We start from the raw sequence: 20,632 nt of genomic DNA on the forward strand, positions 1-20,632 counted from the left end.
TTAACCTCTTACGTCTATACTCTGTAGAGTTTTCCCAATCTTTTTTTTAAAAAAGGTGATCTTTCTTTAAAGAAAAAGGATATTATTCACATCTGAGGACTCAAGGGATTTTTAAAAAATGTTTTTGGTCAAGTTTCTAAAATACCTGTTGTATCTTTCAACTGTATATTAAAAGAATGTGTACTATGAAGTCTTTTCACAATGTATGTTATAAATAACAAATCTAAATATATCCAAGAACGCATGTATATTTGGAGAAAAAGATGTATGCCCTAGAAGGCACTGGGGTTAATATACATGCAACAGCCACCCTTTTTTATCCTCGTCTTCACTCTGCAAAACAAATATCAACAACAAATGCACCAGTCTTATACATTAGTCCATTTTTAAAAGTTGGTTTTTTAATTGCACAAAGCAGAGTGGTTGCATTCTCTCTAACAAGAAGAAGCTGCAAGTGTTGATATGACTAATTTCAGTGATGGATGAAAGTATGTTCAGAAAAGTTCAAGGTCTCCATTTGTTTAAGCAAACCAGACAAGTCAAAGTTGTTCACAGTCAACTTTGTTTTGTTAAAACTTCGTTAGACTGATGACACATATCTGGCCATCCAATTTTATATAATCATCAAAGCTGGAATATCTACTTTTCTGATCTTGGTCTCAGTTATGTCTGCTTCAGCCTCTGTTCTAATTCATGTTGCTGCTTAATTAATCGTTCTATTTCAGTTCCAAGAGTTTGTAGGTTATCCTTTGAAGAAAAAAGAAGACACAAATTGTTAGCAGAGCTTCCAATATTTAAATTCAAATAGATCTATATACACATTCAGAATTTATTCAAGAATATTATCTGAAACAGCACAGACATATAAGATACAAGATGCATTCACTTAGTCATGCATTTTTAATCAATGCAAAACTGCTGAATTAAGTGATAATCATAATTTGTTCTACATTTCTGATTCAAGAATTCAATTTCTATTAGCAATAGCACTGACTTATATACCGCTTTACAGCCCTCTCTAGCGGTTTACAGAGTCAGCATATTGCCCCCACAATCTGGGTCCTCATTTTACCAACCTCAGAAGGATGGAAGGCTGAGTCAACTTTGACCAAGTGAGAATCGAACTGCTGGCAACTGGGAGTCAGCAGAAGTAGCCTGCAGTACTGCATTCTAACCACTGTGCCACCACACCTCTATTATTTAAAACATTTCTTTAAAAAGAGGCACTCTCTTATATAAATGTTTTTTTAATCATCACACCAACAAAATAAAATATTTCAGATGCCTTAACAAATTCTTCAGTACTATAAAATATACTTTAAAAAGCAAATTTAAAATGGCAACATCAAGGAAAAGAAAACCTGGTTAAAGCTGATTTAATTTTTCTGAGTTTCTTATTTTCTTATCAAATCCAAGTTCTTACTTAATTAATATAAAGACTTATATGAAAAGGTTCAGCATCAATCAGATAATACCGTATCATACGTTCCTTTGGAATTAAAGAGTGTGATTCTGGTTCTTATTTCAATTAGCTATAAAGTAAAAAATGTAACAGCTGGGGCCATAATCTTTTAAGCTAAAACACTCATCTCTTCAGTACTGACATTTATTTTTTTTTAATTATCATTAGTCTTCTATGCCATCATCTTGCCAAGGAGATTCTAGTAGGCTTATAGTCATACAATTAAAATACCACATAAAACATTAAAATAATAAATAAGAACCGACTTTGAAAACTGTAAAAAATATATTGAGAAACTTTTGTTTTCCAGTCAGTCTTTAAAGTAGACATTTTGGCCTTAAATCTAGTAAGTCATGAGAAGATTCATTTAAGTACAGATTAGTCCTGAAATGGATAGAGGTGATGAATTTCAATTTGTACTAGTTCGTGACTAAGGAATTAGCCTAATTTTGTCCTTGCTCTCTTTTTAAAAATTCCTCTTAGTTCTAACAGGAGTAAAATTGCCCAAACTTGCTGACATTGCCATGGGCCCTACATGTGAAGAGAGGGGTTTTTGACTAGTGATTCAAGGACAAAGTTCCTTAGAATACCTGTTACCAGCAGAAATAATGGGCGAAGAGTTTCTCACATGTACAGTTAAAATCTCCATAATAAAATTCTCTTTCTTGGATAGAGTCTTTGTGCTCTTGAAGGGAAATTCCCATTTTACCTAACCCCCTCCCCAGAAAGACACATCTGAGGGGCTTCTGTTTTGGAATTAATAATGATTGCTTCTTTTGTTAAACATTTCGTACAATAATTTAATTATATATTTATTTCATTTTGCTTAAAACAAGAATATACCCAAATTTAAAAAACATTCTCCTAACTGTTCTGAAAACTACTTCCCCATGTGTTTAGAGTAAAAACCCTAATTCTAATCAAATTTCTTTTACTGTAGCTTTAGTCTTTTTTCTTAATGGAAATTGCTATTCAAACGCGCAGTTCATTTTCCTGCACGGTCCCTATAGTATTCTTCACTGTTCTGCAATTTTTAATGCTACTGTGAAACGGTGCACAGTATTTTATAAAGTGTATTGTGGAGTGTTATTTTAATACTCACTTTTAAGGTAATATTTTTCAATAAGGTATCCTCCAGGACTGCCTGAAGTTTCCTGTTTATCTCCAGAGAGAGTTCTAATGTGAGTCCGCTGTCTGCAGGGTGTGATGTATAGAGAGAGGCCATGATACCACCACGCCGACTTAAATGTACTTTATTGAAATCCGATGCTTCAGATGAAAGCGTGCCAGCTTCTTCCCGCAAAATGTAACTCTGGATTATTCTGCATAAAAAACAAAGTAACATAAGACAATGTCACAGAAAAGTTGTGCCCTTGTGGGAAGGTTCTGATTCATTTGCATCAGTCTTACACCTTAACTAAGAAAATCCATTTATTACGCTTTACCCAGAGCATGACTCTTGAAAATGTCAAGAATGGGAAGTCCTGTATTGTAATTTTGGAAGAATGGGCCAGGCTGCTATTTATTTCTAGCATCCACTACTAATTAAAGACAATGGAACTCCATATACATGCGTATAGAATTGCAACTCTCTATCCGAAATGAAAAACAAGGATATGTTTAACATAAGTCACAGTGGCATACTTTATGGCTTGCAAACTAGAGAGAATGAGTTCACAGATAGTGCTAAGCCAAATCAAAGGAAACTACAGGCTAAGGAGCCTCAGGGAAATGCATGAACCTGGTCACTGAACCTAACAGTCAAGTTCTGCACCACATGGATATAACTTTTTGGGCAGGCTGCACAGTCCAATATGCCAAATGATTAACAGAAAGCTTTCTATGTGTTAAAATGTAATATGTGAACTGCCATAATATCATTAATTTCCCTTTTCTTTGTACAGCATGTTTGTATATTCAAATTATCCCTGCCCAACTATTTCTTTAGTTACTGCATATATCATAGCTTATTCAATGGCAAGAAAAGAACATGAAACTATGAAAAAAATTGTATCTTTTCAGTCAAAAATGTATAAAACTAAGGAATAAGTTTGTGCCTAAGTTATAGTCCCAGAGTTACCATTAATGTATAAAATGTTTGTAAAAAATGTTTCATGTGATCACTTCTACCAAACATCATTTAGTTGCTCCAGATGGCAAGAATTAGTTCAGTGTTCTGTTTCCAAATGACAAAATATCACCATAGAGCTAAATTGGTAAATTCTTAGAAACTTTACCACATTGGATATTGTTTTAAGGATCAGATCTTTGAATTATGTAAGTTTTAATTAGCAGTTACAAAGTTGGAGATCTGTAATGATATATTCTGCCAGGGTACATATTAAACATTTCATTGCAATTACGTGCAGCCACACAATTACTTCAGAATATTGAATGGCAGAGTTAACACAAATATTTTTATATGAACTTGAAGAGTTTTAGCTCTAAAATAAGTCAGTGAAAGAACAGTGCAGGAATAAATTTAAGCTAATGACTTTCTAGCAAGTAACTACTTTTGATTCAGTTTATTGTGACTATTTTCAGAATCAACTACATACCTTTTCATAACAGCACTGAGTATGTTATATACATCAAAACATAAATGTTATATTTCTACAGATAGTCATCATTGCTATCTTCATTTAATTTCAGGGCAAGTTCTGTTTATTACTAAGACAGTCTTTTTACTGAATTCATATATAAGGCTGGGAAATGGAAATTTCCGCTTTTACAGCATACATGTCTTTTCCCTTACTCAATAAACAGTGGAAATACCTGGGGCTATTTGGAAAAGGCTACCACTATTTCAACTTTTACTTCACAAATGTGTTGTGGGCAGTACTAGGGTTTTACTGTGCCTTCTTCTTTTCTTAGCTAATGAGAGGTACATACTTGGTTTTTTTCCGGATTTCTTCCACTAGTTGTTTGATATGATCCTCCATGAACTCCATCTTTTCATTTTTTCGAGCATGTGCTTTCTGTAGCCTTACTATCCGCTCAATCAAGATAGTCTTGTCCACTTCAGGAAAATGATCAACTATTACTGAAGAGCCAGTGTTTTCTGGTGAACGATCTTCATTGCTGCTCCGAGCATTAAGAGACCCTGCCAAACCAAGTGCATCTTAATTGGATTGTCCAGTTTTAAGAAAAATCTCCCTCCTCCTGCCCATTCCTTTGATTCTCTCCCCCCCCCACGCCCCCAAGTGTATATCTTCAGAATTAGGTCCTGTTTTATGTCTGTTCAGAAACTAACAACATTCATGAAAGTCGCAGTTCTTTAAATGGAATTAATTTTGGCAAGAAAAATAAAAAAGAGTTGGAAATAGCAGCCATAAACACTTTGAACCTTGTTTGCCTATCTCCAACTTTTAAGACAGAAGTTTTAAATCACCAAAATATTATTCAGAGGAATCTCTGAAAATTTAAAAAAAAAAAAAAAAAAACAGAGATGGAAGGTCAAAATCTTCAAGGATTACTTAGGTATTCCGCCATGGCCTCACAGAACCACAACTGCATTTCATGCAGAATTCGCAAACTAAGCTATTTTTCAAAGACCTCCCTGACTTCATTTGTTCTGTTTTGTATTCATTTTACAATAAAGAACATATGGCTCTAATTTTTTGTGGGACTCTTGGGCAGAACGACGGAGATATGGAAATCAGAAAAAAACAACAACAAAAGAACATTACATGTCAGCAAAAGAAGAAAAAAAAGAATTTCTGACAACCAGAAATACCTTGGGTATGAAATCGTCTACAGATAAATGAAGATGATATTCTTAAAGAACTGAAAATATAGCAGAGTCAGCTTGTGTTACCCTTAAAATATCAGCAATGGTGTGTCAGCAATTGCATAAAGTAATAAGTGATCTCAGGAATGAAAGAGCAGGGAAGCTCACACAGTACAGCTTTTGTTGGCTGAAAATTAGCTAGACTTGGAAAATTCATCACAATGTGTAGGTGAGTCAAGTATAGAAAATTGAAGTGTTCTAGCTGTGTTATGACTGTAACACATTATTTGCATTTACTATCATGACCTTTTAAAATGTATTTTATTGTATACATAAAATACATTTATTGAATGTATTTTAAAATACATTCTTATAGCTGTGCAGTACACGATTTTCCAAATTTGCCTAAGTTTATCCCATGAGACATTAGTATGAAATTATTCTGGATCTGGAAGATCACAGAAACGTTATGCTTTCAGGAAAAAATCAAAGACAGGTAGTTTGGCTAACTGGGATTGGGCAACATGTACATATTCAAGTACGCCATGATCTGCAGGAAATTTTTAACAACTGCTGGGGAAGAATGTATTTTCATGGCAGATTTTACAGCTGTAGCTTATGTTATTAGCATTAGCATAGTTTTGTTTCCTCACAAACCCAGCAAAATAACTCACCTGATGAGCTGGAACGACTCCCCATGCTGCTGACTTCTTTATCACAACTGCCATTTTCAAGGTTATCCAATTTTCTTCGTGCTAATGAAACAAAACACAAGATCTTTGATGAAAAGCTGATGTTTTAATTCCTAGGTCAAATATGCACTACAGAAGCCAATGTTTGAGAAATATTAACCTTGCTGAAGTTGCTTAGTGAGATCTTTAAGATTTGCAGCATGTTTTCGTTTCTGCGTCATGAGCTCATCTTTTAATTCCCCTGCCTTGGTGTTCAAGTCTGCAAATGATTTCTGTTGAGATGCCAGTTCCATCTCTAGCATCTGGACCTTGTTTCTGTGGAACTCGTCTTCCTTCTTCAATTTATTTGCCTGAAAAATGACATATAATCAGCATTTCCTTTCCACAGTATATAATTTTAAAAACTGGGCCTTTTTTTTTTTTAAATAAAAGAGATTCTAGATCAACTTGCAGAGTTTGGTCTGCTGAATGATTTGTCTGGTTCGTCCTACTCAATTTATTCCAGGTCAATAGATTGGTCCTTGAGGGTTTTTTTTGGCAACATGGATTTACCATAGAAAGCAGATAATAAACACAATTGTTATGTAGAAATTTAACCTGTAGAGAGTGGTTCAGGAATGACTATTTCATTTTAATAAGGGTTTCTGTATGGACTGTAGAAGAGAAAACATTAAAACTAAATTAAGCAATAAGACATCATAAAATAAGACTCTTTTAAAGAGTCTTATTTAAACCAATGTTGGCCAAAATTAGTAAACGCTATATAGAATAAAAATGTATTTGCTGCCTGCTTGAAGTCATTTAAAGGGATAATCTCCCATGGGAAGAGATTCAAACCAAGGGCTTCCCAACTCTTGCAAATCATAACGCATATCCTAAACCCTAAAAGCAAAAGTTGCATTTTGCAGGTTAACTATTTATTATCCTTTGGCAGTTCATAGTTCCCTACAACCACACAGGAATTAAAGTTTATTGTCATGTTATGCTTTATGTGAACAAATGGAAATGAAATGCAAGCAAGATATGGTTCCTATTGATAAGGAGAAAACTGAACTCTAGGATTCGCTTGAAAACCATTTAAAATGGATCACATTCACCTAGAAGGAACCAAATGCAACTTTGGGAATACTCCTTGATTCACAGCAACCACAAGATTTGCAGGTAATGGTTATGGAGAAATATTTCACTAGCGCTTTGATTTACCAGTTCATCTCTTGCTTGATTAACAAGCTCCAGCTGATTCTGAGACTCTCTCTCCATGAAAGTTAGCTTATCAAGCTGCATCTGTAAGGAGTTGGTTTCTGACTGGAGTTGGGCATTCTTCGTGGTTAGCTTTTCGGTGAACACCAATAGCTCAGATTCTCTTTTCCGACTGCCATCTATGTCCTTCTGGAAGTCACTAAGCAGAGTGTTCAGACTATCCACTTCTTCCTTCCAAGAGTTCATTTCTTGTTCATCTCTAAATCAAATATATATTTTAAAGAGTAAAATGTGGAGAGCAAACCAAGCAAGCAAAGATCTCTTTCTGGTTTAGCTCCACTGGGCAAATACAAATTCTACAGCTGAAAACATGCCACCAATACCCGCAGATCACCTGCAGCCTGACATTCCTTAGTACCCTTATCCCACCCTAATTTCTTTTGGTTAAAACAGACAATAAAAACAGAAAATGTATCAAACAATAGCAGACCAGTTATACTAGTCTGGACCAAGTCTTGGTATGTGAAAACGTGTTCCATATATAAGGTATTTATTTCCTACTTAAGCAAGTAGTTATAGATAATTTGAACATGAGATGATTCATAGCAATTAAATAGTTGTAACTGCTAAAGGAAAATGTATTTGATGGCAGGAGTCACTTCTAATTTACACACCAGCTTCAAACTGCAACTAGTCCAACAACATATTTTGAGGAAATGGATTTCAGTGTTAATTGGCAAGAAATGCTTATGTTACACAATGCAAATCCAAAGGGAAATTAGTGACACTGAAATATTCCAGACAATTATCAAATTATAAAACCTGTGAACTATATGATGGTTCTCCAATTACATAATGGTTGTCTTTATTTAATATGTTAAGAAATATGCAGAAATGTTACGGTAAATTTATTGGTTCGATTTATTTATTGGTTCGATTTATATGCCACCCTTTTCTGGAGACTCAGGGCGGCTTACAATGCGTTAAGCAATAGCCTTCATACTTTTGTATATACCTGCTTAGTAGGGCTTTCACCCTCCCCCAAGCAGTGTTCTTTTTTATACAAAGTCAGCTTATTGCCCCCACAAACCGGGTCTTCATTTTACCTACCTCGAAAGGATGGAAGGCTGAATCAACCTTGACCCTGGTGAGATTTGAACTTGCAGTAATTGCAGGCAGCTGGTGTTACTTAACAGTGCTTTAGTCTGCTACGCCACCAAGGCTCTTGGTGGCATATTATTAATAAAATTATCGATTTTATTAAGACACGTACAATAAAATAGAATAAAACTTATCTTTGCAAATGTTACTGAAAAGAGCTGTGATTTTAACTTTTTAAGAATTATTCATTTTAAGCTTATAAACACTCACAATAAAAGAGAATGCTTATCATTCTTATTTCAAAAATGTGATCATATCATTTCAAATAGCTGATCTAGCAAGAATTCATAGCCATGAATAAAGGCATATGTGTTTATATAAATATAACAAAATCCTAAATAATTATATATAAAATATAAATCATTTTTATATTTAATATTAGCCTATCTGTAACATTTTTTCCCTTTTGAACTTACCATTACAACAATTTAAACACAAAGCTACATTGCATTGCAACAAATTTTAGAAATATTAAACAATAGCATTCTGACTTTGAAGTACCCTGGTTTGAGTTCAATTCTTTCATATTAAAACACAAATTGCATCAAATATCATGTAAGCATTTTGAAAATGATTGAATCAGACCATTTTGAACATAAAATTTGAAATATCAGGTGCAGCAGTATTAAACAGCAACAAAGTATTGCTTGGTATTCGTGATGTTACATAATTAAGTTAATTTTATTTTTAAAAACCACTGTTTATTATGTGGAGGTTATTTTGTTGCACCAAATAGAATGTTTCAAATTGAATGCTCCACATATAAAAGTATTTCCATTGTTTAAAATAAAACAAAGAATTACAAACTTAATCTTTGTACCTTTGATGTTGCTCCTGCAACTGGTCTACAGTTTTCACTTTCTCTAGCAAATTATGAATTTCAGCTTTCTGTCGATTAATAAGTTCTCTGTATTTTGATAACTCATCTTCTGTTCTCAACCGTTCATCTTCTAAACATTTGACCTAATAAAGAAAAAAAGCCAATTCATCAACATCAATAGCATTTTATATAATACGTTTCATTAGTTTTTCAGGGCATTAAAATATTTTGTTGAACATGCATGCTAGATAATATTCAGCCTACTCTCTCTTTTTTCTCATTTGCTGCTTTCTCTTTCAAGAGATCCCAGAACTATTTTGGAAATTTTTACTTTCATGAAAACTTTCATCACAAAATAAGTTACCTTGATAAATTTCAATTTGTCAAAAGAAGCCAAATGTGATTTGTCAATTATAAGGTGCCTTATTTTAATTAACTCATAATACAGACATAACACTAAATTACAATTAATCCAAAACTGAGCAAGAAGCTTTGAATCTCCTCAATTTTACAAGAGAAAAAATGGACTACTACTGTATGAGAGCTGGTCATTCTAGAAATGAAAAACTGAATTAACTTGTTAATGAAATGTAATCATTATGACTACACAGGAAAGAATTCATCTTTAGGAAAATGTATGATCCTTTGTTAGGAGTTTTTTCTGGTGAGGTTTTAGGCCTCCAAATTGGAAAAAACCCATTCATATTATAAAGTAATTAAATGGGTCAGTGAAGTGGGTCTCAACTTGTCCTTAAGCAATCAAGAATGGATGGGCGGTTTATAAAAAATGACTGACTGAATGAATGAATAAACAAACAAATCCTTCTTTTTGAATAACACCAGTCCCAAAAAGTAATCTTGTGGATACTTGTAGAACAGGGGTGTCAAACTCATGGTGTTGTGTTGTTGTCACGTGACATAGCTCTACTTTTTTCCCCTTCACTAAAATGGGGATGGGCGTGGACAGCGTGTGATGCATCCAGCCCGCAAGCCGCGAGTTTGATACCCCTGTTTTAGAAGAAACAAAAGTGCAAAGAAAATAATATTCTGGGCCTTGGCAGAAACTTAAGGTTTATGGCAAGTGCTCTCTCATATTGAATAGTGGTGTATGGCTGCAAGAGAATAGGCCCTCCAGTGGTATCACAGATGCTGTCCACAATAAGGCACATCAAAATATTGTATTTCCAGCACCAGGCAAAGGTGCAATTAACACAGCAATATGTTGTATTGTTGGCTGCAGTATTCTGCATTTACATCTTTATTGCATAAATTTTTATTTAGAAATTGGATTTCGTTTTTAGAAAGGGCTACTAAGTCTTCCACCCTTACTTTCCCAGCCCTTGATTTGGAAGAATGAAGAAAAATGAAGCAGTGAACATTCAAATAGCAACAATTAGATCCACATTAGCAGTTGGTATTCTAGCAAGCTTTTGAACAATGAAATATTGCATAAAGCTATCCAACTGCTCTTAGGGTTTTGAAGACTCTGTTGTTCAGGGAAGTCACATTTTTCAACAGAAGAATAGGAAATGAAGGTTGCCACTATATGTTTGGACTTCACCAATAAATGATAATTATATGGAATGCATAAAATTAAATAGTTCATAAAACAGAATACCTTTTCAGCAACCTAGAATATCACATTTTGCACTATCCCTAACTTTGCTTATAACACTGACTTTGTAGGCTGACTTTGGCTCACTTTTATGATAATCCTTGGATTTAAGCTCAAAGAAGCTAAGCACTGCACTGAATTTACGGCTGTACTATAATTTCAGAAATAGCTTAATTTCCACAGAAAAATTAATTCTTCCACATGTGAGCTCTAAAAGAAAAAACCTTTTAGAGTTCATAGTTTCGTATTTGATTTCAAGTCCTAATTTGCAGAAGCAAGCACATTTAAAGAATTAAATATTCGAGAAGCACATCTGCATTAGACCCTTGCATTATGGGTTGCCTTTCAATTTGCTACTCTCCTAATTTTTATTTAATATCCAAATGATGATGCTGAGTTGTGCTGATGCTCAGCACACAGTTAAATAACATACATCTCTGCCTTGGGTTATCCATCAAGGGATTTTGCTGTCAAGGTTCTTTCCCAGTAGTTTTAAGGTTCTTGACTCTGGAGTCTTTCCATCTCTGACTTTGGATGGGGTTGCTCTCCCACAATCCATGTGCAATTTAGGGCACTAAAAACCTTGGCTACACTTAAGTGTTGCTTTTCATGATCATCTATCTATCTATCTATCTATCTATCTATCTATCTATCTATCTATCATAATATAGGTCACAATGCTGAGATGCACAGTTGTATACTTTCAAGAAATAAACAAACCATATGTACAACCACATGTTAAAGAATCCTTGACATCTCCTCCTTACAACTAAATTCCATTTTCTTACCTTTGTCCTTAACGTTCGCAATTCATCCATGCCTTCCTTAAATGTTCTCTTCACATCTTCAAGTTCTTTTATCTTGGCATGATGGACCTTTGGAAGAGGGGAAAAAAATCCAAGACATATCTCTGTTTAATTTGGAGAAATGACTTTCACCTGTCTTCCTGTTAGATGTGATTTTTATCAAATCTCTTTTTCTCATAATCTAGCAGCAATATTTAATTTTTACAAAAAAGCAAAAACTGGTGCAAGTAATACATTTTACCTCTAGGTGATCAGATTTCTCTTGCAATTGTTTCTCCAATTCTCCTTTGGTAAGTCGAAGTTTTAGGTCCAATTCATTGGATTTAATTTCTTCAGACTCCTAACAACATTACAATTTAAAAGTTGAAAAAACATAGAAGATGAGCTTATGAAGCAGACTTAAATGCCCTCTCCAGAACCCTATATCTATATAAATATTATCTCAATTGTCTTGATGATGTAATTTATACAGTAAAATATCCATCCTAAAACCTATTTGTTGCACAATTTATTTATGTCTCTTTTATTTACAGTCAACCTAAAAGTTGTTTGTTTTAGTAAGTCAGCTTTGGAAACAAATAGCTGCTTTCTATACCAGCAAGAAATAAGCAAAGTTACAAAGTCCCTTTGTAACTTTCTGTAGTGAGAATGACACATTCCCTCACATTCTAAACATGTGGGACTTTGTGGAATGACTAAATTCCTTTTGCACATTTCTTTGAAAGTGGGACAAATATATGCAAATTTATGACACAAGAATAAGAATAGAACAGAACAGAATCTGGAAGAGACCTTGGAGGTCTTCTAGTCCATCCCCCTGCTCAATCAGGAGACCCTATATCAGTGATGACTAACCTTTTTGCCGTTGTGTGCCAAAAGCGGGGGGGAGGGCGGGGGGTGGTGGTCATGTGCGAGTGTGCCCATACCCATAATTCAAAGTGCCCCCCACGCTCTCCCACTTTTGGCACGCAATGGCACAGTAGGCCCAGTAGGCCCGTTTTTCGCCCTCCCCAGGCTCCAGAGTCTTTCTTGGCGCCTGGGGAGGGCAAAAACAGCCTTCTCTATGCCCCTCGGAGGCCCTCCAGAGGTCGGAAACAGCCCGCTGGCCAACTTCCGATGGGAGTGGAAGCCCCAGGTTTTGCCCTCCCCAGGCTCCAGAGGCTTTCTAGGAACCTGAGGAGGGCAAAAATGAGCCTTCCCCATCCCCACAGAAGCTAGAAATGGCCCGTTTGCCTACTTCTTGTGCACCCAGAAGGCACGAAAATCAGATGCACACATCGGAGCTGAGCTAGGGCAATAGTCATGTGCCCACTGATATGGCTTCGTGTGCCACCAGTGGCACGCGTGCCATAGGTTCACCATCACGGCCCTATACCATTTCAGACAAGTGTCTCTCCAGTCTCTTCTTAAAAACTTCAGGTGATAAGCACCCATGATTTCTGAAGGCAAGCTGTTCTTCTGGTTAATTATTCTCACTCATAGGAAATTTCTTCTTAATTCCAGGCAGCTTCTCTCCTTGTTTAGTTTCCTATTGTTTCTTGTCCTGCCTTCAGGTGCTTTGGAGAATAATTTGACCCCCTCTTCTTTGTAGCAGACCCTCAAATATTGGAATACTGCTATCATGTCACCCCTAGTTCTTCTTTTCTCTAGACTAGCCAAAGATATATTGATCTATTAAAGATATAGCTGGTTTGAGCAATCGGCATTTCCAACAATAAGTGAGCAAGTTTAGAGACATCAGATGTTAAATCAAGAACATGTGTTTATTCACTGTGGGATGGATGATGACTGCCCTCCTGGAAATAAGTTAGTATGGCTTTCCTGAAAATTATATTTAGCTCCTCTCAAGAGGAACTTGAATATTATTATTGATTAATATTGAATAATATTAAATCTAATGAAATCTAATTTTTTATTAAAATTTTTTATTAAATCTAATAAAAAAACAATGAAGGTTTTTTTAAAGAATGCAATACTGTCTAGTTTCTCTGTAGAGAAACTGGCCAGTTTCTCTACAGAGAAGCCCAGGTGGGATATAAAACTGCCTATTTTAAGAAAATAATTAGATATTGAGAAAAGATGAACTAGTGACAACATATGACATTGTTATAACTATTTGGCACAGGGATCAAGTCTATATTAGATTAAATTATCATGATCTTTTGTATCATCATGTATAAACTGTGATATGTGTGTATTTTATGTCATCACTCTTGAGTTTCAGACAGAATGATTACCCTTCTGTATTGCAAGAAAAGATTTATATGAAAGTGAAATTAGATCATACCTGATATGTTTTTATTATTTCTTGGCAATTTTTTCGTATCTGGTCAGCTTCCTCCTTGGCTTGAGTTAACTTTGCTGTTGCCTCTTTAAGACGATCTTTGGTTTCCTAGAAAATGATTTAATAATTACTAACAGTAATTTAAATGAAAACATTGGTAAATTAAAATCCACACAGAAATGATAGCATTCTATTTCAATTCATGGTGGAACAGATGGGCTCAATGAGAAGCTCCCAAATGTGATGCACCCAAAGCCACACATGTAGAATTTTTTTTCCCATTGTCATTATCTATCTTCTTGTCCAAAGTGTTTAAAGTGACACCGATAAAAAATAAAAATAAATGCATGGAAATTAATATGATCAAATTGGTTAAATTATCTTATTTTCAAGTATCTTTATCTTATTTTAAAAGGCCCAAGTAAAGACCCAAGATCCCCCCAAAAAGTTGTGTATCCATTCAGTTAACATAAAAACTTAAAAATTAAATAGAGGAATTAGACAACAAATTCCTTCACAAGCAGATGATCTTAAAACCCTCAGAGGTCTTTTATAAAATGAAACATACTGACCTTGTGTAAATCCACTTCAGCCTTTAATTTGTTTTGAGCCCATTTTACTTTGATCACATAAGAATTGACTTCTTCTTTTAATTTTTCAATATCTCGTGACATTCTGGTGGTTTCATTTTCCTTTATAAAGGATAATTTTAGAATACTGAGGTTAATTGAGTATTATGGACTAATAAAAAGTTTAATTTACCATTCTGCAAACAATAAATGTAATCATAATGGTTTAACCAAAGTGGAGCATAAAATAATTGGATTTTTTTGACTTTTAAGAAATCTACCTGTCTGTATCTACTGACAATGGAATATTAATTCCTTGAAGGACTTGAATGTACAATGTGATGTGATTGATATTATAATGTTAATCAGGGAATTGTAGAATTGGAAGTGGATGTTTAACTTATCATATAAATGTTAATTAAACCTTTTGGGCACCAGGGACTGGTTCAATGGAAAAAGGTTTTTCCACGGACCGGAGTGGGCGTGGTTTTGCATGCTGCCTGGGGCTTCACTTGTTTGCGAGGACCAGTTGCTGGCATGCTGTGGACACACTGCCGATCCATGGACCGGGGGTTGAGAACCCCTGAATTAAAGCATTTCTGCAGGTGGCCATTTAGTCTTTGCTTGAATTTTGCCACCTCTTTCAGTAACTGATGCTAATGTCAAAGCTATATATGGTATCACATCCAATTTCATTAAAGCATTTGCTATTTTTCTTTTTTTTTTCTCACCTTGATTTTAGTTATCTCCACTGGGTAAATCCTTTTTTTTTTTATTTTACAAAAAATAAATCTTACACTGAAAAAAATATTGCAAATCAGCCTTCTGATCAATTAGGCTTTTCCTTTGTTAAAAGCACAAACACTTTTAACCTCACATATAAACATGCCTTTAAACATAATTTAGACTACACCTAATTCAAATTTCACCATTTGGGGGCAGCAAATTCCTCACTATACAGAAAAGTGATCAGGCAACGGAAGTATGAAGTAACTCCTTTTTCAACTTATCGCTTTACAACACCATAGCATTGTTTCTTTGTTTTATAGTGAAATAGTTCTAATTCTGTAAAATATTAGTTGCCTGAATAAAATTAGAGGGTCAAGAAAACTATCTTATAATAGACATGACATATAAACAACAATAGGGTCTTATTGCCAGCAATATTTTATAGGGAGCTAGACTTAGTTCCTTTTTCCATAAATTAAGAAAAATTAAAATACTCAAGAAAGTAACACAGATAGAAATACACAATTTGAGAATATTATTTATTTGCATAATAGATCAAGGTAAGCAATATAATGTCATGAATGTCAATATGCTTGAAGACTGTGGATATACATCTCCTTTTATACTTGGCTGGCAGTTTGCTGTAATGAATTTTCTGCTCTTCTCCTGAGATTCTTTTAATGACAAATAGGTAGGAAGGTAGTAGGTGAGTAAGTACTCTATGGCAAATAGACAGATAGGTACTGTGTTTTCCCGAAAATAAGACCGTCTTATATTTTTTTGAACCCTGAAATAAGTGCTTGGCCTTACTGCCATACACTCAAAAGCCCGATTGGGCTTATTATCAGGGGATGTCTTATTTTGTGAGAAACTAGGTAGGTAGGTAAGTACTCTAGGCAGATGAGTAGGTAAAAAACAGATATAAAGCTAGCATCCTACAAGTTTAAGAAGGCTCAAGTGGTGGATAGCTGAATCCCATAGTTTTCTTTAAAAATATTCCCATGGCTTGAATTCTGGGTAATCAGTAGTTCTTTGGCGGACCATATTAATTCATAGAAATCAGTCTGGGTTTAGGCAAGCTCCTCCATTCATGGTAATTGTTTTCTTTAAGTGTCCCAAAAGAATCCAACTCATCACAGATATAGATATAATATGTATACTGAAACTTTTTTCCTCTGCTTCATTTTATTTTAACTTCTTTCTGCACTTCATGTGCAAGAAACAACTAAATGGTATCATCATTTTTGCCTCTCTTTTTTTTGTATTCAAGGTGACTACCAAAAGAACATCAATGCAAATAGCATACCTTGCTTTCGAATAGTTGGTGCAATCTTGCTTTTTCCTGGGAAAGCTGCTTGATTTTGTTAGTATGTTTTTCAATATCTTTGTTTGCATCTCTGAGTTTTCTTTCAAGGATCTCTTTTTCCTTTCTCAGGTCCAAGGACTCCTTTTCTCCTCTAACATACTTCATGACCATAGCTTCCTTTTCTTGACGGGCTTCTTCACATTTCTTGTTTGCCTTAGAATACCAAATATTACAAGTTTACTTTTAGACATGAGAGCAAATATTATTTTCTCCTCCAAAGAAAGTAAAAAAAAAAAAAAATCAATTGAAGGATTACAAAATACATAGTTTCCTAGAAAATTGGGAGGAACTTGTTCTATTAACTTGGCTCCCAGCAAAGTTAGAATATACCAGGGGTTCCCAACCTGTGGGCTGCGTGAGTGGCTGGCCAGTGCATGCAAGTGTGTGCGCATGCACACAACTCCACTCGCACTAGGGTCACGCACATGCTCATGGCCCAGTTTGCATCGCAGGCATGCTCATGGCCCTATTTGTGATGCGCGCGCTCGCAGCCCCATTCCCATGTGCACATGCGTGCGTAAAGGCACCTCCCTCCCCCACCTCCACCAACCCAGAAAGGTTGGGGAACTCTGGAATAGACAATATAAACATGTGATGGGTCAAAATAGCGTACATTCTAAACTAGGAAATTATCACCTGATTAATTACCTGATCTGTACGAAAGGCCATCTCTTTGTGCAATTGCTGTATAGCATTTTTTGCAGCAGCATCCTGAGATACAAGTTTATCTTTAAGTGTTTTAGCTTCTTTCTGGAGGTCTTCTACTCTCATTTCCAGCTGTAAAAGAAAACAAATGCCAGTATGTATAGGTATATGTAAATTACATAATCTGTAAAATTTGAAGAAAGATCTTAAAAACTGACATATTAGAAATCATAATTTCTGCATTTATATACCTTAGAAAAAAGTTAAACCTAAGAATTTAAAAACTGGAGACCAACATACCAATTTGTATCTGAGAAATTCTGCAGCGATAACTTATTGAGCAATAAATTATTATTTTTTTAAAAAAATAGTTTTGGAACAGATTGAATATCCATATAGGATCTAGGCTGGAGAGGGTTCAGAAATTTCAGAACCACCGATTGGAAAGCAAAGAACCATTAACATGCAATATGGGAAGAGAGAGGAATAAAGCATATAAACATCATTTTAAATATGGTCCAGCAAGGCTGATGAATTGTCACTTCCTTTCCTTTCTGAAAACCCTGCTCTGCAATTGAAAAAAAAATCACTGCAATTTAGTCCATCAGGAAAAAAAAAATTGATCTTAGACTGTGGAAAGACTAATCTGAAATCTAATTTTCTGAACATCACTTTAGAACTATAAATAGAAATACACAATGTTTCCTGAAGAAACTTGGATCAGCATAAAACTCTTACCTGTCTAATTATATTAAGGTGTTGCTTTTCAGTTTCTGTTCTCTTCTTCAGCTCATCTTTTAAGTTGTCCTTTTCTGAACAAATGTCCAAAATTAGTTCCTGATGCTTCTTGTTTTCTTTAATCAATCTATCCATTAAAACAATTAAAATAATTGATCAGGCAAGGTGAACATTTGTGAACCCAGTCCTCTTGTCCTCTTTGAAACTACTATAGAGACCAAGAAATTTATTTAAGATCTGTGGCGCCCTTCCCCCAAAGCAATAAAATACAATTAAACTCCCACAAGTTGAAATGGCCTGATAAAAAGCCTGGTAAAGAAGACTTGGCCTCTAAAAACAGAAGCCATAGAGCCAATTGTAACCTTCAAGGAAAAGCATTCTGGTTGGTTGCATGAATAGGCTTTTTTTAAAAAAATGAAGTTGCAGAGTATCCATTTAATTAGAACATGTTGTATATTTATTTCTCCTTCCTGGAGTTCTAGGTTACCACAATCATTTTTGACAATCATCTGTTGTTATGAACTTTTCTGTGCTGTAGGTAGTTCAGTACTCAATTAAAATGGGATTGCTTTATGATGCACTTGGTCTTACAGTTAGCATTATTTTCTTTGTTTATTAAAATATGTCTAGGAAGGGTAGCCTGTCACTGTTTCCTTCCTCTCTTGTGAATTCAATTCCATGTGAGAGAATTCTTAGAAGCTTGGCACTCTGACAAATTCACAATTAACAGGAATATAGAAATAAACTCCATTTATTTTTCAAAATTCAAAAGCAACAACAAAAGCTCAAAGGAAGGGCCAGACGGGCCACACCACATCCTCATTAACCAACTCCCAAGATAAGTATCGAACCAGCACCTAATCACTACAAGCACAAGACAATAGCTTGCCAATCAAAGAAGAAACAATACCACTGATCCAGCCCAAACACACACACAAGGCTGGTAATACACCCTGTATCTCTTCCATGTCAAAGTGCTGATAATGTTACCCAGTGTGACAACAAAACATTTGCAAGAAGAAAGCCACACTCAGAGAACATTAAGAACCCAGTTTAATTGCTATCTTCACACCAAAGTTGCTTTTTAGATTCAACCACTTTTAAGAAAATGAACCAAAAACGTAACAAGTGCAATGATTCGCTTAATAAGTGTGGCACGAAAACTCGTAAAATGGGGGCAAAACTCACTTAACAACATACATTTTGGGCTCAATTGAGGTTGTAACTTGAGCACTACCTTTATGTATATTAAAGAAACTGTCTGGACAGAAAAAGCTAGAAAGTCATATAACCAATCAACACAACCTGGGTATCTAGAACAGCTATATTCAAGGCAAAGGTAACATGTTTCGAAATTATCAAAACTATTAGGCAATGAAGAAGAAGAAGAGGAAGAGGAAGGGGAAAAGGAAGAAGAAGAATAATCCTGCATTGCTTCGCAAAAGGTCATGATCTGGGTTGACTTTGGGTTCTGTAATTACATAAGTTTGTTGTTATAGAATGGCTAGTACATATTAGTATGTAAAAGTAAAAAATTGAAGCTGTAATGTTATGATGTTATTATAATGCACTAAAAAAAAAATCTATTCTTTCTTTTCCCCCCTTTAGCCTACATCTTTTTCTTTCCCCATTGCCTTTCCCCATTTTTGCACTATTTTCATTTTCGTTTATATTTTACACTTTGATAAGCCTAATAAAAAAAGTTCACTACCCGGGCTCTGCAAAGTGCTTCAGGTATAAGTAGCAATACATTGATTAATCCAAGAACATTTATTTATATTCAATGAATTTATATACCTACCACTCAATATATGACTCAAGATGGTTAGTCAAATCTAAGATATAAAAATAAATCAATCTTCTTGGATCCAATTACCTTGAAAAATTCATGAAGTATATGCTCATAGGGAATCACAATAACCATTTAGTGTCTCTATTTTAAATTTGCAACCATGTCTAAAAAATGTACAATTGTTACAGATTTCAGTTGACTTTGTATATGCTACTATGCAACAACAAATGCCCTGTCAACTGACAAAATTCTGATAGGCGAACTGTGTGTTGTATTTTGGTTGCTATGCTTTAGCAACTGTTGTGTTTACTTCTACAGTATCATTTCAACCTTTGGATAAAGGTAATTTTATAGCTAAGAATTAGCTATGAAGCTCCACTGGCCAACTGCAACTTTTCTCTAATATAAAACAGAAGATATAATGGTGACTTTGCAAAGGGCTTCATTTCATGTTAAACTAAATTCTTTCTGGTTATGCCTTTTATTGCAAGTTCATCTTATATAGCTAATTATTCCTACCTAACCTTAATTCAAGTTTAGTGTAAAAATAAATATCCATGATATATTGATGTACAATGTTACATTAATTGTCCCATCTGATGACAATGCATCTTAGCAGGGGTGCTGCATAATTTCAGGCAGCCTTTGTGGTTTTAGACTACAATTTATTTCTTAATCAAGTACTTAGGATCCCATCATAGCAAAGGAAATGCTTGACAATGGAAGATTCTTTATTTCACTTTTCAATGCAAAGTATCTCCTCATCAGCAAAAATTACACTGAAAAATATGACTAACACAGAAATTGGGCTGACATTGCCCAATTCTTGCAGATTAAGAAACAACTTGGCATTCGCATTCCCAAAGAGTTACCTTAAGGGAGTCCTAGATCTCAAAATTTCAAAAATATTTGTCCAACTATCAGTTTCAGTATGATTATATCATTATGGCTATCCAGACCATAAATCTATTACAGACCACAAAAATGTTTAAGAGGCAGTATACAGCTATTCACACAGTACTC

General features: G+C 34.8%; 1 protein-coding gene across 2 annotated transcripts in view; it reads right to left on the reverse strand.

Moving 5' to 3' along the window:
- Positions 1 to 379: 379 nt before the first annotated feature.
- The window catches only part of CCDC186 (coiled-coil domain containing 186), a 37,069-nt gene continuing 16,816 nt past the window's right edge, over positions 380 to 20,632 (reverse strand). For both annotated transcript variants that reach the window (XM_034440172.3, XM_034440171.3), the window contains 14 exons: positions 17,818 to 17,944; positions 17,083 to 17,211; positions 16,375 to 16,587; positions 14,343 to 14,462; positions 13,774 to 13,878; positions 11,728 to 11,826; positions 11,469 to 11,555; positions 9,066 to 9,208; positions 7,088 to 7,343; positions 6,045 to 6,234; positions 5,867 to 5,947; positions 4,355 to 4,565; positions 2,565 to 2,784; positions 380 to 747 (listed from right to left, as the gene is read on the reverse strand). In XM_034440172.3, coding sequence (XP_034296063.1) covers positions 664 to 747; positions 2,565 to 2,784; positions 4,355 to 4,565; positions 5,867 to 5,947; positions 6,045 to 6,234; positions 7,088 to 7,343; positions 9,066 to 9,208; positions 11,469 to 11,555; positions 11,728 to 11,826; positions 13,774 to 13,878; positions 14,343 to 14,462; positions 16,375 to 16,587; positions 17,083 to 17,211; positions 17,818 to 17,944 — 2,065 coding nt within the window. In that variant the 3' untranslated portion in view covers positions 380 to 663. The remainder of the gene's footprint in view (positions 748 to 2,564; positions 2,785 to 4,354; positions 4,566 to 5,866; positions 5,948 to 6,044; positions 6,235 to 7,087; positions 7,344 to 9,065; positions 9,209 to 11,468; positions 11,556 to 11,727; positions 11,827 to 13,773; positions 13,879 to 14,342; positions 14,463 to 16,374; positions 16,588 to 17,082; positions 17,212 to 17,817; positions 17,945 to 20,632) is intronic.

This window comes from Pantherophis guttatus, chromosome 6 (assembly GCF_059756535.1).
Source record: "Pantherophis guttatus breed Tessera chromosome 6, ASM5975653v1, whole genome shotgun sequence".
In the NCBI taxonomy this organism is placed as follows: domain Eukaryota; kingdom Metazoa; phylum Chordata; class Lepidosauria; order Squamata; family Colubridae; genus Pantherophis; species Pantherophis guttatus.